The sequence below is a fragment of the Corvus brachyrhynchos genome, unplaced genomic scaffold (assembly GCF_000691975.1).
Source record: "Corvus brachyrhynchos isolate BGI_N302 unplaced genomic scaffold, ASM69197v1 scaffold5, whole genome shotgun sequence".
In the NCBI taxonomy this organism is placed as follows: domain Eukaryota; kingdom Metazoa; phylum Chordata; class Aves; order Passeriformes; family Corvidae; genus Corvus; species Corvus brachyrhynchos.
The window spans coordinates 1,920,594-1,932,875 of record NW_008238321.1 but is presented as its reverse complement, the minus strand read 5'-3'; the positions used below and the strand labels follow the sequence as shown (position 1 = coordinate 1,932,875).

General features: G+C 43.4%; 1 protein-coding gene across 4 annotated transcripts in view; it reads right to left on the bottom strand.

Moving 5' to 3' along the window:
- ABAT (4-aminobutyrate aminotransferase) overlaps positions 1 to 12,282 on the bottom strand; it is a 47,520-nt gene that overhangs the window by 13,466 nt on the left and 21,772 nt on the right. For all 4 annotated transcript variants that reach the window (XM_017733927.1, XM_008633376.2, XM_017733926.1 and 1 more), the window contains exons 3-5: positions 5,651 to 5,748; positions 4,811 to 4,840; positions 4,110 to 4,227 (exon numbers count right to left, since the gene is read on the bottom strand). In XM_017733927.1, coding sequence (XP_017589416.1) covers positions 4,110 to 4,227; positions 4,811 to 4,840; positions 5,651 to 5,748 — 246 coding nt within the window. The remainder of the gene's footprint in view (positions 1 to 4,109; positions 4,228 to 4,810; positions 4,841 to 5,650; positions 5,749 to 12,282) is intronic.

Sequence of the window (12,282 nt, the reverse complement as noted above, 5' to 3'; positions counted from 1 at the left end):
CTTTGAGGTGTGCATGCCTCAGCCTCACTGTTATCCAGCCTTTCCCACATAAACACACACAGTTACTGCAGGCTCGGGATACAGATTTCACCCCTCACATGCAGATTCTTGCACGATCATCTCAGTCCTACCAGAAGGAAGAGGCTGACTGCACAGCCAGCCATGCACTCAAAACCCATGGGCTAATGAGCACCTGAATCCCTGCCCTGCCACAGCCCATTACATATTCCGAGACACCTGGCTGGGAATCTTCTCTTCTCAGTCACAGATTTACATATCTCATCTGTGAATCACCATAAAAAACCTGTTTGATAAATTGCTGTCTCCTGCTAAACAAGGAGGTTCTGCACTGTTCACTTCCTCTCATGACCAGCTTTTTTTTTTTTCCTTCCCATTTCCTTACTTTGATAAACTTTTGTTTGGAAAAAGATGCAACAATTTGTCCTTTTTACTAAGAAACTAAGCTTCGGTTTTAACACAATGAAGGTGCTTAATTTACACCCATTGACATTCTACAAGACAACTTGCTTGCTTACAGGCAAAACCAATTTATCTGCTGTAAAAAAAAAAAAATCTTCAAAGGAGGCCAGAAATTTCATTTTAAGGCTGATCTCTAATGTATGAAATGCCAACACCAGAGATTAACATCATCTTTTAAATTTCCTTGTAGAAACAGTTGGAAACCTCATTTTCCCTATTGCTCAAGAAGTCAGACCACGCTAATTTTGTTACAAAAGCTTATTGTGCTTCTGAATCCCCATTCCAGTGGAATGACAACAGCCCTGATTATCCTTTTTGAGCAATGAAGCATTAGGCTACTGTGTTAACAAATCAATTATAAGCTCAGTTTTGAATATTTTAGCTGAAAATGAGAGAATATCCATATTGTTTTAGTGGCATGTCATGCTGATAAATCTGTTAAAGTTATTATGAAGATAATAATAGTGGCTATTTGGGACACAGAACAGCTAAATCTGCATGGCATCTGCTGTCATGGGAATGGTTGTTGTTCAGCTAGAGAGCTGTGTCCTTGAGAACTGCACCTGTGGCTGCCACTGAGACCCCCTCTGAGAGCAAATCAAGTGTTTTAGAAATCTCCAAAGCACACAGAACTTTGTTATAAACAGCGACCATTGTTTAGGAAGCTCAAGGATCAACTCTGGTATTGATTGTAAGAACTTGTAATCCTGTTGCTGGTGTTACCGTATGTGAATGTCTTTGTATCTTCTCTTATGTAACACAAACTTCTATTAGCCCCAATTTACCCTTTTGTACCCCCACAGAATATTCCTCCCCCTTAGAATCTGTCTCCCAATCTCTTCACTTCAGGCCAAGTGGCCTGGTCTTCCTCCTAACACTCCCTCATCCTTGTACCTCCTCAGACAGGCTCCAGTGAAGGAAGAGAGGATCCTCAAAGCCCAACTGCTGTGAAAGAGTCAGGCTGTGTGTGACAGAAGCTGAGCTGGCCCGTGGGTTCAGTCAGGAACTAACACCAGGGAGAACTAAATGCTTGAATAGCCCTTATGTAACTGTGGTAGACAAGTCAAACAGCTCCAGGCTGGGATGGCAAACAGGCACTGACTCGTTTCAGTGCCATGACCAGCACAAGGGTTTGCAGTGTTACAAATCCACTGCCAGGGGTGACTGAGCTGGCTCCAAGGGAGGGGCACCTGATCCATCACTCTTGCTGTGTGTCTGGATCAGTGTGACAGGAACATGTATGTCCTCCAGGCTCATGAATGTGCCTGTCTGCAAAAGGAAAAACAACTAGAACCTGCTAAAATAATGAAATGGAGAAAGCCCAAAGAATCATTTGAACTGAGCAGCAGGCTGCTGTCAATAATATCAAACTATACCTCTCTGCATCTCCCCAAACAAAGCAGACCTTCCCAGCACTGAAAAACACATTGTTTCATTTGTTATTCCAGGATGTTTGCTGGCAAACACGTCAATAGCATCCCCCTTGCATTTAGCTCCATGGGGTTTCTAACTCTATTAGACAGAATAGATGCAGGATGAAAGGACTATGCTATGCTACAACTGCCCAAAAAAGTGTGGTAAAAAGCTATTTTAATTTTTGTTTTTCAGCAAGAAACAGCCCAGAGCATCTTTGCCTAGAGGTTTTTTATACTTTGTTTCTTATCTCTCCACACGGACACTTATTACCTCTCATCCTCTGCTGATAAATATATTCTACTGTAACAGATCATTATTAAATCTTGGAGAGTCCTGACAGATTCATGAAAGGTTTTATTGGATTTACTTGCAGAGAGATAAGCACAGATGACTAACAAGCACCTTGTGGTCTTGTTTTGCTCTCCCAGTCCAGGCCCTACCTCTGTCACCAAGAGGGACATTATTAGTAACCTGGGCAGCTTCAGATAGTCTTGTCATTCAGTACAACTGAAACGTATAAATTAATGTTGTGTGTTAGACTTGGGTCAGCCTGTAAGTATTAAATTTCCATTTACTCTTTGTTGCTGTACATCCCAGAGCCATTATCTGAGAAGCTGTATGAAGCACTGCACTGTAGTTCCTTTGGGACTGAGGAATATGTTCCCTGGGATGAAAACCCAGCTTGTCCTCAGAAGGCATTGCCACATGTGAAGGAGGAACTACATGGCTCAGGAGGGTCAGTCACAGCACTGGAGTCTTGTCTGTATGTCACCAGTTTCAGTCAACCAGAGGAAGTAAACTGCAGAGCTCCTGCCCATTTCGACAATGTTTCCTCCATAATACTTTAATATTTTATGCACAAAGCTATATTAAAAGAGCTATGCTTGCACCATCAAGCACCAGAAGGTCAGAAGGCCTCAGTGCCCTGTCTGTACAATGTGAATTTCATTCTTTTGGAGTATGCACTGACTTTCATACTTTGGAGCGTGCATTTGACTACATGACCGAGACTTGTTTCTCCAAATCAGAATTTCTCGTGTGAAGAATGGGAAGCCATGAACACTAAACGCATCTCCTTTTCTAGAAACCTAAAAGCCAAGCTCATTGGCATACAAACGTTGTGCTCCTCTATCTTACCCCTATTTCCATGTGAGCAGTAGCCAAGTTATCTCAGTGCAGCCTGAAAGATACAAAGTAGTGAGACCTCATGTTGGGGAAATGAGCTACAAACATTGCAGGGTTCTGGACTGATTACACTGACTTGAGTGCTACAGGACAGCAAAAACATTGTCTGCAAAGAAGACTGGGATATGTGAACACTCATTGCAGTCACAAGGTCTTAGATGCCAAAAATTTGGTAACAACCTGAACATCATCAAATTCTGTTTCCCAGGCAAGGAGGCCTGTAGGGATGATTTTGAGTCATCACAGTTTCTATACATAGCACAAGATCTATCTTTTAAGTTACCCCAGCACTTCTGCTATTTTGCTTCTGCAGAAGTGTATTTTTAATCAGCTGAGAGGAACCACGGAGCAAACAAACTGAACTGAAACTCGACTGAACCCCTACTGAAACCTGTATGCCTTGCAGCTGGGGCTCGCATTTCTGCCTTGCTTCTGCTTGAAAGGCTTCACAAAGCAATCAGCTGACTTTCCCAAGCACTTGCCAGGCCCCGTGTCTGCTCCCTCAGACAATGAGCTGCCACCTTCGCTTCAGTCAGTGCCACAGCTCATTGCTGGGGCTTGTTTCATCCTGCTGCACTCCACATGGCTCACTCCTTTTTTTTTTCCCCACTTACTTTGAGATAGAAATGTTAACTAAAGCCTATAATTTCATGTTATATTGTCTATGCTATACTTGTTAATGTTTAAAACAGTAACATACTGTTACAGAGTCACAAAGTCACAACTCCAAGCCAACAAAGACAACCTGAATTGTGGAACTCGCAAATTCAAACTGAGATTAATACTAGAGCTTCTTCCAGGCACCAACACACTTTAAGTGAGCTTTAGATATTGAATTTGTAGTTTCTTCAGCTATCCAAAGCCCCCACTAAACAATACACAGCAGTGAGCTGTCCTTGATCACAAGGTGTTCCTTATGTCACCTCTGCTTTTTTAAGTTCATCAACCAACTTCCCTGGTAGTGCCTGAGATAAGAAAATGACAGGTTGAGGACAAAGCAAAGACATTTTGGTACAACCATCTCCTACCTATTGGGATGGAAGAAATCTGGGAGTAGAGATCCAACATACGATTGCCATCTACATCTACGAGGTAGTTCCCTCGGCTCTCTTCATAATTGCAAAAGAAGTGCACAGCTTCTGCATTCTTCAAGGAAGCAAAACAGTGCTTTAAAAAGTGGCAGTATGTAGGAAGGTGCAACTAATGGTTATACAGCAAAATCTGATAAAAATATCTAATGCTAGGATGAAAAGACATTATATTCACTGCATGGGAATGAACTGTAAAGCTATTTTTATAGTGACTGTTAAAAGGGCAAGTCTTTACTTTTTCTACAGAAATGAAGCACAGATTTGGAGAAATTGCTCATCTTAGGAAGGCAGTATGTACTTAGGCTGACATACTTTTAAACTCAAGCCCTAACATACTTTGTTTTTACTGGCCACTCTGTAACAACTCCAAGGTTCTTCTTTAAACACACAAGTTTAAACACATACCTTGAAAGAAAAAACCCCTGATGCTAGCAAAATGATCCAGCAGTATTCAAAATATATTACAAAAAATTTTATTCAAATGCACACATAAACCACACATAATGTACTCAGTGTGGAATCCCAGAGTCAGTGTTTCACCTTTCTCTGTGGCACAAACATACAAACCAGGATTTTAAAACAACTTCTGAAATCAAAGTATTAACAACCCCCAAAACACAGAAAACTTGACAAATTACCTGAATGCCATTCAGCTTCTTCATTAATTCCTGCAGAAAAACAAATGTCAGAGTCTCAGGTGTGTAATTAGCATATACTGATGGAGAATGTATGTTTCTTTTTTTTGATCCCATAAATCATATGCAAACTTTGTAGTCCTGTGTGCTTACCAGGCAACTCTACCTGCCACAGGAACTTTCATGGTGCATCTTGCAAATATTACAGTCAAAACTATGACCTGTGGCATGCAGAGCTAAACGGGCTGCAAACACAGTTTAACTGTAAATCTCCAAAAAGGGAAAGCTGCCTCTTCTATATTGACCAACTGAACTGAGAAAACAAGAGAGAAATCAGAAAATAAGAGAAGCCAGAGTCACACAGAAGGGATACAGGTACATTGGTTCTAGAAAGACAGCTCCTTTTTATTGAAAACAACAAAAAACCTCACAAAAACCAAAAACCCACCACATGCACAAATGCTGACTCTGCCACAGTAAAACAATGTCCAGTGAATTGAAACTCTTGTTCCATTTCAAAACCAAAGCACTATTTCACATCATAAAAAGTTTCTATTTCAGCTGGAGCACAAGTGACCAATCCTTATCAGATTAAAATGATGCTCTTTTGCCTTGAATTATTCCACTCGGGAACTTGGCAGTTGAGATTCAAATCTGCCTCTCAGAGACAGGCATTTCATTCATGAGCTTTTCATTCTCAGCCTCCTGATAAAAGTGAGCATAGACTTAAGGAATCATGTTTATTCATATCAGATTTAAGTTTTGAAATGAAATCTGTTTTCTAGCAAGTTAGACACAGCTAAAGATAAAAAAACCCCAAGTTACTATACTTTGGAAACTTACTCTGGATCGTGGTCCAGGAACTTCTGTCTTCATCAGAGGTCCATCATAATCAAAATCCACGTCAATTTTAGCTGCAGCCTGACTGATATACCTGTGTCCTGTAAGAAATAATGAAAACCTGAGTACAGACCATATTTTCTGTGCTCTACTCTCGGAAGATACATCCATACCTTGCCTGACTGAGAACACTTGACAGGTGAGACCGATTACATTGAATTGTCTGAAGTGAACTATATAGCTCATCTTTGACCAGTCTTAAAATAAAACTAATACCAGTGAGGTGGCTTAAAAAAAAAAAAAAAAAAAAAAAAGAGGGAAATGACAAGGCAACCCTAGAGAAACAGAGGGAAATCCTACTGTAAAGCACAAAAGGATTGAGAGCACATCTGTTTCCATCTCTCTTGTTGAGTCTGTTCGTTACAGCCTGTGCAAGCCTTTGCCACAAATTCCCCACTCCTACACTGAGATGGTTTAGTTGACTACCAGTAATAACCAAAAAGCCTGATGGAGTGCACAGGAAATATCCAGTATGATGTTTTTCAATAGCTCAAAGAACACTCTTTGGGAAAGGTTTGTCTCAGAAAGGTAAATGGCCTTGGCTCACATGAAACCAGCATCCTGCAGTGCAGCTCTGAAATCTGAGTCCCAATCAGTGCCAATTTTCCCTCTGATCTTGCTGGTTTTTATTTTGTAGGGAATCATTATAAACTTGACACCTTAATGAAAACAAAAAGGCAAAAATCTCCTGTGCTTCACCAATAATGGGCTCTGCTTCCCCTTCTGAAATAACTGTTTCAAAACACAGGGTTTAGGCAAACTTCGTATGACACAGACAGTTCTGGTAAGCATATATTACAAATATGTACATAGATTCAGGGGATCATGGGATAATATGGGGATTGTACATTTGCAAAAAAGGAAGAACAGACTCCAAAGCTCTACCAAGGTGACCAGCAGGAGACTATGAGCTTGCTCTGCACGCTCTGGTTACATGTTGAACTAAACCAACATTCTTGGCAATTACATGTTTATCATGGAGCATCTGCAAGCCTCTACCCAGCACAGTATCTTAACTTGGGGGTATCACACTTGGACTTGAAAGAAGAGGGTGTAACTTTTTTTACATCTGTGACAGACATTTTTAAGCTGGTGCAATTTCATGGCCCAAAATGAAGGTCCTTAGCTGTCCTTGTTGCCAGTTGCAGCTCAGAGCTGGGCTCAGCATGGGAAGTCAGGCAACACCAGCTCCTGCCTGGGGCACTCAGAGCAGCAGGGTCTGAAGGTACCACTCACCACACCCTGCTGAGCCAGGGCAGTGCTGCTAGGTGCTACATCGATAAAATGCACCCCAGTTTGGCAGAGGTGCAGGAAGGGAGATGCCTGGGCAGGCAGGCCAACCCTCAAACACATGGAAATCCCTGGGGTGCAGCACTGCCACCAGAAACACTGGCAGCACCAGCCCCTCTGCACTTCCATCCATAACCACCTCTCACTGCCAGAGCTCTGTTTCAGCAATGTACTGAAAATGTTTTGTGTTTGGAAGTAACAGTTGTTAAATAAACCAAATATTTATCAAGGAAAACAGAAGGTATCCTGTGATACTGTTCGGCAGTGCTCCAAGCACAGCCATTCAGCCCAAATTTCTGACAGGGACTTGAGACATTTGCCTCAGCTTGTGTCAGCCCAAGCTGGGATGTCTCAAGCAAGCCTGTTCTCAAGAAACTACCTGGAAAATCACTGCCCTTTGAAAGCATCTCTGAGCACTTAAAGTCACTGCTCATCTTGGGAAAACTTAGTCTGCAAAGATGATGATTCTCCCCAGCTTTAATTCAGATGCGTCAGTGCCTCTCCGCAAAGCTATTAATAGGTTTCGTTACAGCAACACCATTTTTGTGTCATTCTGTTTAGTATTCATGTAAATTGGAGACTGCATGGCAACTGCTCCACTGAGGGAAAAAAAGCTACTGCATATAAAAGATCAAATCTGCACAATTCATAGGCAATAAGGCTGCACGTTTAGTAGACACACGCTCAAGTCTGAAAGGGGAAGAGACCAAACTTACCCTTTTGTGCACCCACTACTTACCCAATGGAGATACCACCAAACCAGCTGCAAACATTTCTGCTTCTCCTGTGTCCCCTTCTCTCCCTCCCCCCAGGCTCTGGGTGCTATTTCATATGACAAAGGGGAAAGCACCAAGAGGCACAGAATGTACAGGACATTTTGGGAATCAGCACCAACAGGAAAGATATGGAAACCCAGCATCAGACTTGGAATCGTTTGGCACAGCTGCAGGTTTAAGACAGGTGAGCTATAACCTGCAAACCTGCATGCACTGTCCTTACCCTCCTCCTCCCCACCCTGCCTGGTGCCCTGCTGCCAGAGACCTTGTGCTACCACATCCCCTCTGTTCACCTCCCAGGATCCCAAAACTCCAACATACTAGCAAAGTCTTTGATAGTAAAAGCTAAAACCAAAGTGGAGTGAATCCCCAAACTTTGTTTTAGTGAAGCTCTTCTCCCTGTGAGAGCATAATAAATGATTGGCATAAACTCACACTGTTTCTAGCAAGGTCAGTAGATTTATTCCAAACAGCCCACTCACTACTCATCAGATAGGCATACTTGTTCACAGGGTTGATTAAAAATAAACAAAACAACCCAAGTCTTAAAAACAAAGAACACAGGTTGTCTGCTTCCCCCATTTTAACCCCTCTTTTTCTCTTTCTTCCCCTACTCTTACTCAAGTAAATTGGGACTCTGATCAGAAATTGCACTGACAGTGAAAGTGGCAGTACTGAGCTCTGTCTCTGTGTGACTCTGGGGGCACACACAGGGGATGCTGGGGGCACACAGGCTGTGCCAGCCACAGCACTCACACATAAGGAGCTCCTTGGCTAAGGGCACCTGACCAGCACAGACACAAACTCTCTTACTGCCACACAGCCCAAGATTTTTGCAGCCCAATGCTACCTTGGTGTTCAGGGACCTGTCCAAAGGCTTGTGCTGACAAAGGCAAGGAAGCCCAGCAGTTTGGAGCAGCTGAGAACTCCAGCTCAGCTGAAGGCAGCAGTTTTCCCAGCACAAGGTATGGCCCCAGCACTGCTCCCCTTCACACAGCCCATTTCCTCCCATCCCCACCACTGCCCTTCCTCTGCAAGCCAAACAGGAGCTCAGGCAGCTCTCAAAAGGCACAGAGGACGTCAGAGCCCTGCCAAAGGCAGCCTGGGCACCCCCTGCCTGGGCACTCACCAGGTTTCTGGCACCCCTCACTCTGGATCCCCTGCACTGCTTTGTGCCCCAGGCCCCGAGGAACAGCAGGACACTGGTGCTGCCTCCTGCTCCCCAGTGCCTGTGGCCCTGCTCACAGCACAGCTCTGGAACGTGGCTGCTCTCCTGCAAAGGCTTTTCCAGGCACTTGGACATGGTGATAGATGGCTGCATCAATACCTGCTTTGTTTAGCCTGGAGGAGGATTTCAGGCCATGCTCTGTCTCCCTTGCTTCCCCCCAGCCCAAGCATCAGTACCACAGTCTCCTCATGGTGCAAGTAAATGCAAATAAATCAGGTCACTCACTGTAGTGCTTCATCCCCTGGGAAACTGCAGCAGGCTCTGCTCAGCTGGCATTTCTGTCTGGAAGATGCTCAATGAGCTTTACAACTCAGCCCAAATTGTTCCTGTTTGACTTTTTAATATCAACTTACCCTGCCACAGAAACCCTGAACATACCATGTAATTCAGGCTACTCCAACTTGATATTTAGGAGTTTTAGACATTTGCAGGCCACGTCTGGGGTTTTGCCTCCCAAAATGACAGCAGAGATGGGACAGGTTAAAACTGAGATTCTCACTATGACCAAGCAAGGTATTTTCAAGAACTGAGAATCCCTGGTGGCTGGTCCTTCACTGAACTAAAAGCACTAACTTTGTAATAAAAGGTAATCCCTTGATTTTCTGTTGACATCTGAACAAACTCCCACAGAAAAAGGGGATCTTGTGTTATATTATCTTAAGAAGAGGAGCAAATGACATAACCTCAGCACTCACCTTAAAAGAGTGTGGAGCTAATGGGCTCCAACCAAGTGTCCTTCTCTGAAGAAGCATTACCAAAGCTCTTAAATCACATTTAGCTAACATGACCAAGAACAGCATCCTTTTCTCCTTGGTAAACCAAGCTGTATCTTATCATGGCTACCATCAAAACACAAGCATAGGTTAAAGAACCTAATTTCAGAGAGCACATTGGCTGAACAATTTGCACAGAATTTTCTACCCATCCTATTTAAAGAGGGTAGGGACAGTAAGTTAAATTCTACTTTTCTTGCAGACTTCCCAAAGCTCTCATCACACATCATCTTTCTGAACACTTGAATAACATCAGCAAATTATCACATCCTTCCTTTTCATCCAACAGGATGTCATCACTTGCTAGCAGGCAGAAAAGCTCATTTCCCAACCTTGCTTCCCTGCGCTGCCCCCATCACTCACCAGGAGTCCCAGTCAGCAATTTTAACAAAGCGCCACATTGCTATAGCAACATAATTAATATAAGTGCACCCTGGTGCTTGTAGTCACACAGAGCACCACTGTTGGCAGGTCTGTGCTGAGTGCTGATCTCTGATAACAGGTACAATCAAGCCAGGGCTAGAAAAAGCTTCAACCTCTCCTGTGTTTGACCAAAAATAACACTCACATTAACACAGTTCCTGAGTACAACTGGATATTACCCGGGAGAAACTCCAGTGGAGGCACTGGAGTGTAATTAACAGAAGGAACAATTCCAAGGAACAGAAGAGGAATGAAAGTGCATGCTGGCATAACCAGATCTCTCAAACACAAGTGTCTTGCTGTGAAGGGGTGTAGAGGGAAAGCTCTGCAGTCACCAGGGAGGCACATTCCATGTGCCACAGCACTGCTGCTCTGTGCAAGTGCAGACAGGCAACTTCCCTTGGATGCCTTTAACTTCCCCTCCACAGTGTTGATCAAACCACCTTCCAGACAGAATTTTTAGAGCACAGAGGCCCTGACAGCCAAAAGTAGGAGGACTGTGATTTCCTCCGAGTCCTCTTTTAGGTGTTACAAGTAGAATCTGTTACTAACAGATCTTGAAAGGGAATGGCAAAAGGCCAGGCTAGCTAGAGATGTTTGGGAAATGAACATCACTATTGCATAACATTGTGAAAACTGAGATTGCTATTTACAGAGTGCTTATGCTGCAAGATCAGCAGCTCTTCCACATGAGATTGTCTGTGTTTCAGCACTCCCACATACACACTTTGGATTCTCCAAAGATGAAGAAAAAAACTAATACCACATAGGCCATAAAGAAGTGGAAACTCCTGTAACAAAGAGCAAGAGAAGTTCCCCTTCCTCATCCCAGCACAATCCTAAATCAACTCCTCAGCAGAGTTACATGAGCATCCAACCACTGGTCTTGTAGTTCTTGTGATCTGAACCAGTCATAACATCCTCCCTCTTTCAACAGCTCAACAGCTACAGAGCTCATCAGGACACCTTTGGAGGTGAACAAGAACAAGGAACATGCAGGTGGGAAAACAGCCAGCGTTGCTACAGCCACCCTTGGTGGCACAGAAGGAACAAGAAAACTACATAGGAACATCACATTCACTCAAGGAACTGAGAACAGCAGTCCCAGCTTGGACTCTGCCTTGTACCAGAGCCTGCTTACAACAACAGGTTTTATATGATTGTTTTTATATATCTCAGCTTTTTGTAAAAGTGTTTGATCAGACAGAAAAGCAAATGTTCCTCAGTCCAGCAGGAGAGGTTGCATTCGAGTTTCCAGGGCATCAGTTGAAGCTGACCTCAAGCTGACCTCTACAATCCCAAAACGGGGATTGTTCTCTGCTTCTGCCACACATCCCTCACACAAATCCAGGCTGCTCTCTCTGATTTCCTTAGGGAGGCTCCTAATATACAAACCAAGCAAAAAAAGTAAAAAGTCTTAGCAAGGATCAATACTGGAGATGAAAGTGTTACTGAGAATAAATTCTCGTGGTTTTTCAGCCTCTATGTGGTAACTGTGATGGGGACAAGTCAATAACTAGTATGAACATCTCTCAGACTTTACAGCAGCACACCTGAGTGCTAAACATTATTATCCTCTGCAGAGAGACAGGAAACAGGCTGAGTTAGGTGAGGTACAGCCTCAACAAGTGTAGTCCACTTAGTGCACTGCTGTGGAAGGGCACAGACTCTGGAGGAGAAAAACTGGACCTACAAGGAGAGACTCAAACAGTATTTAGGCCAGCAGAGAGAAAAGTATGAGGTCTTGGGGGAGACAGTAGTTATCAAATACGTAAAAGGCAAAGAAAAAGAAATATTCCAGCCTCCAGGTCCTTTGAGGGCAGGACAAATAGTAAGGATTTGATTTTTTTCCTGTTTTGAAACTTAGGCTAAATGTAAATGTTAGAAATAAAGTTTTAAAGGTAAGATCAGTCCAGAAATAAGGAAATTGCCTGGGGAGGCTGCAGAAGCTGCAGAACAGATCAGCATCCTAGAAGGGCATGGGCGTGCACTAATGCAAACTGATGCTACCTTCAGGCAGCAGCCTGACCTTCTGCCATGCTTTCAGTGCAGGATTCAAAGACAAATTCAACCCCTTTGGGTAAT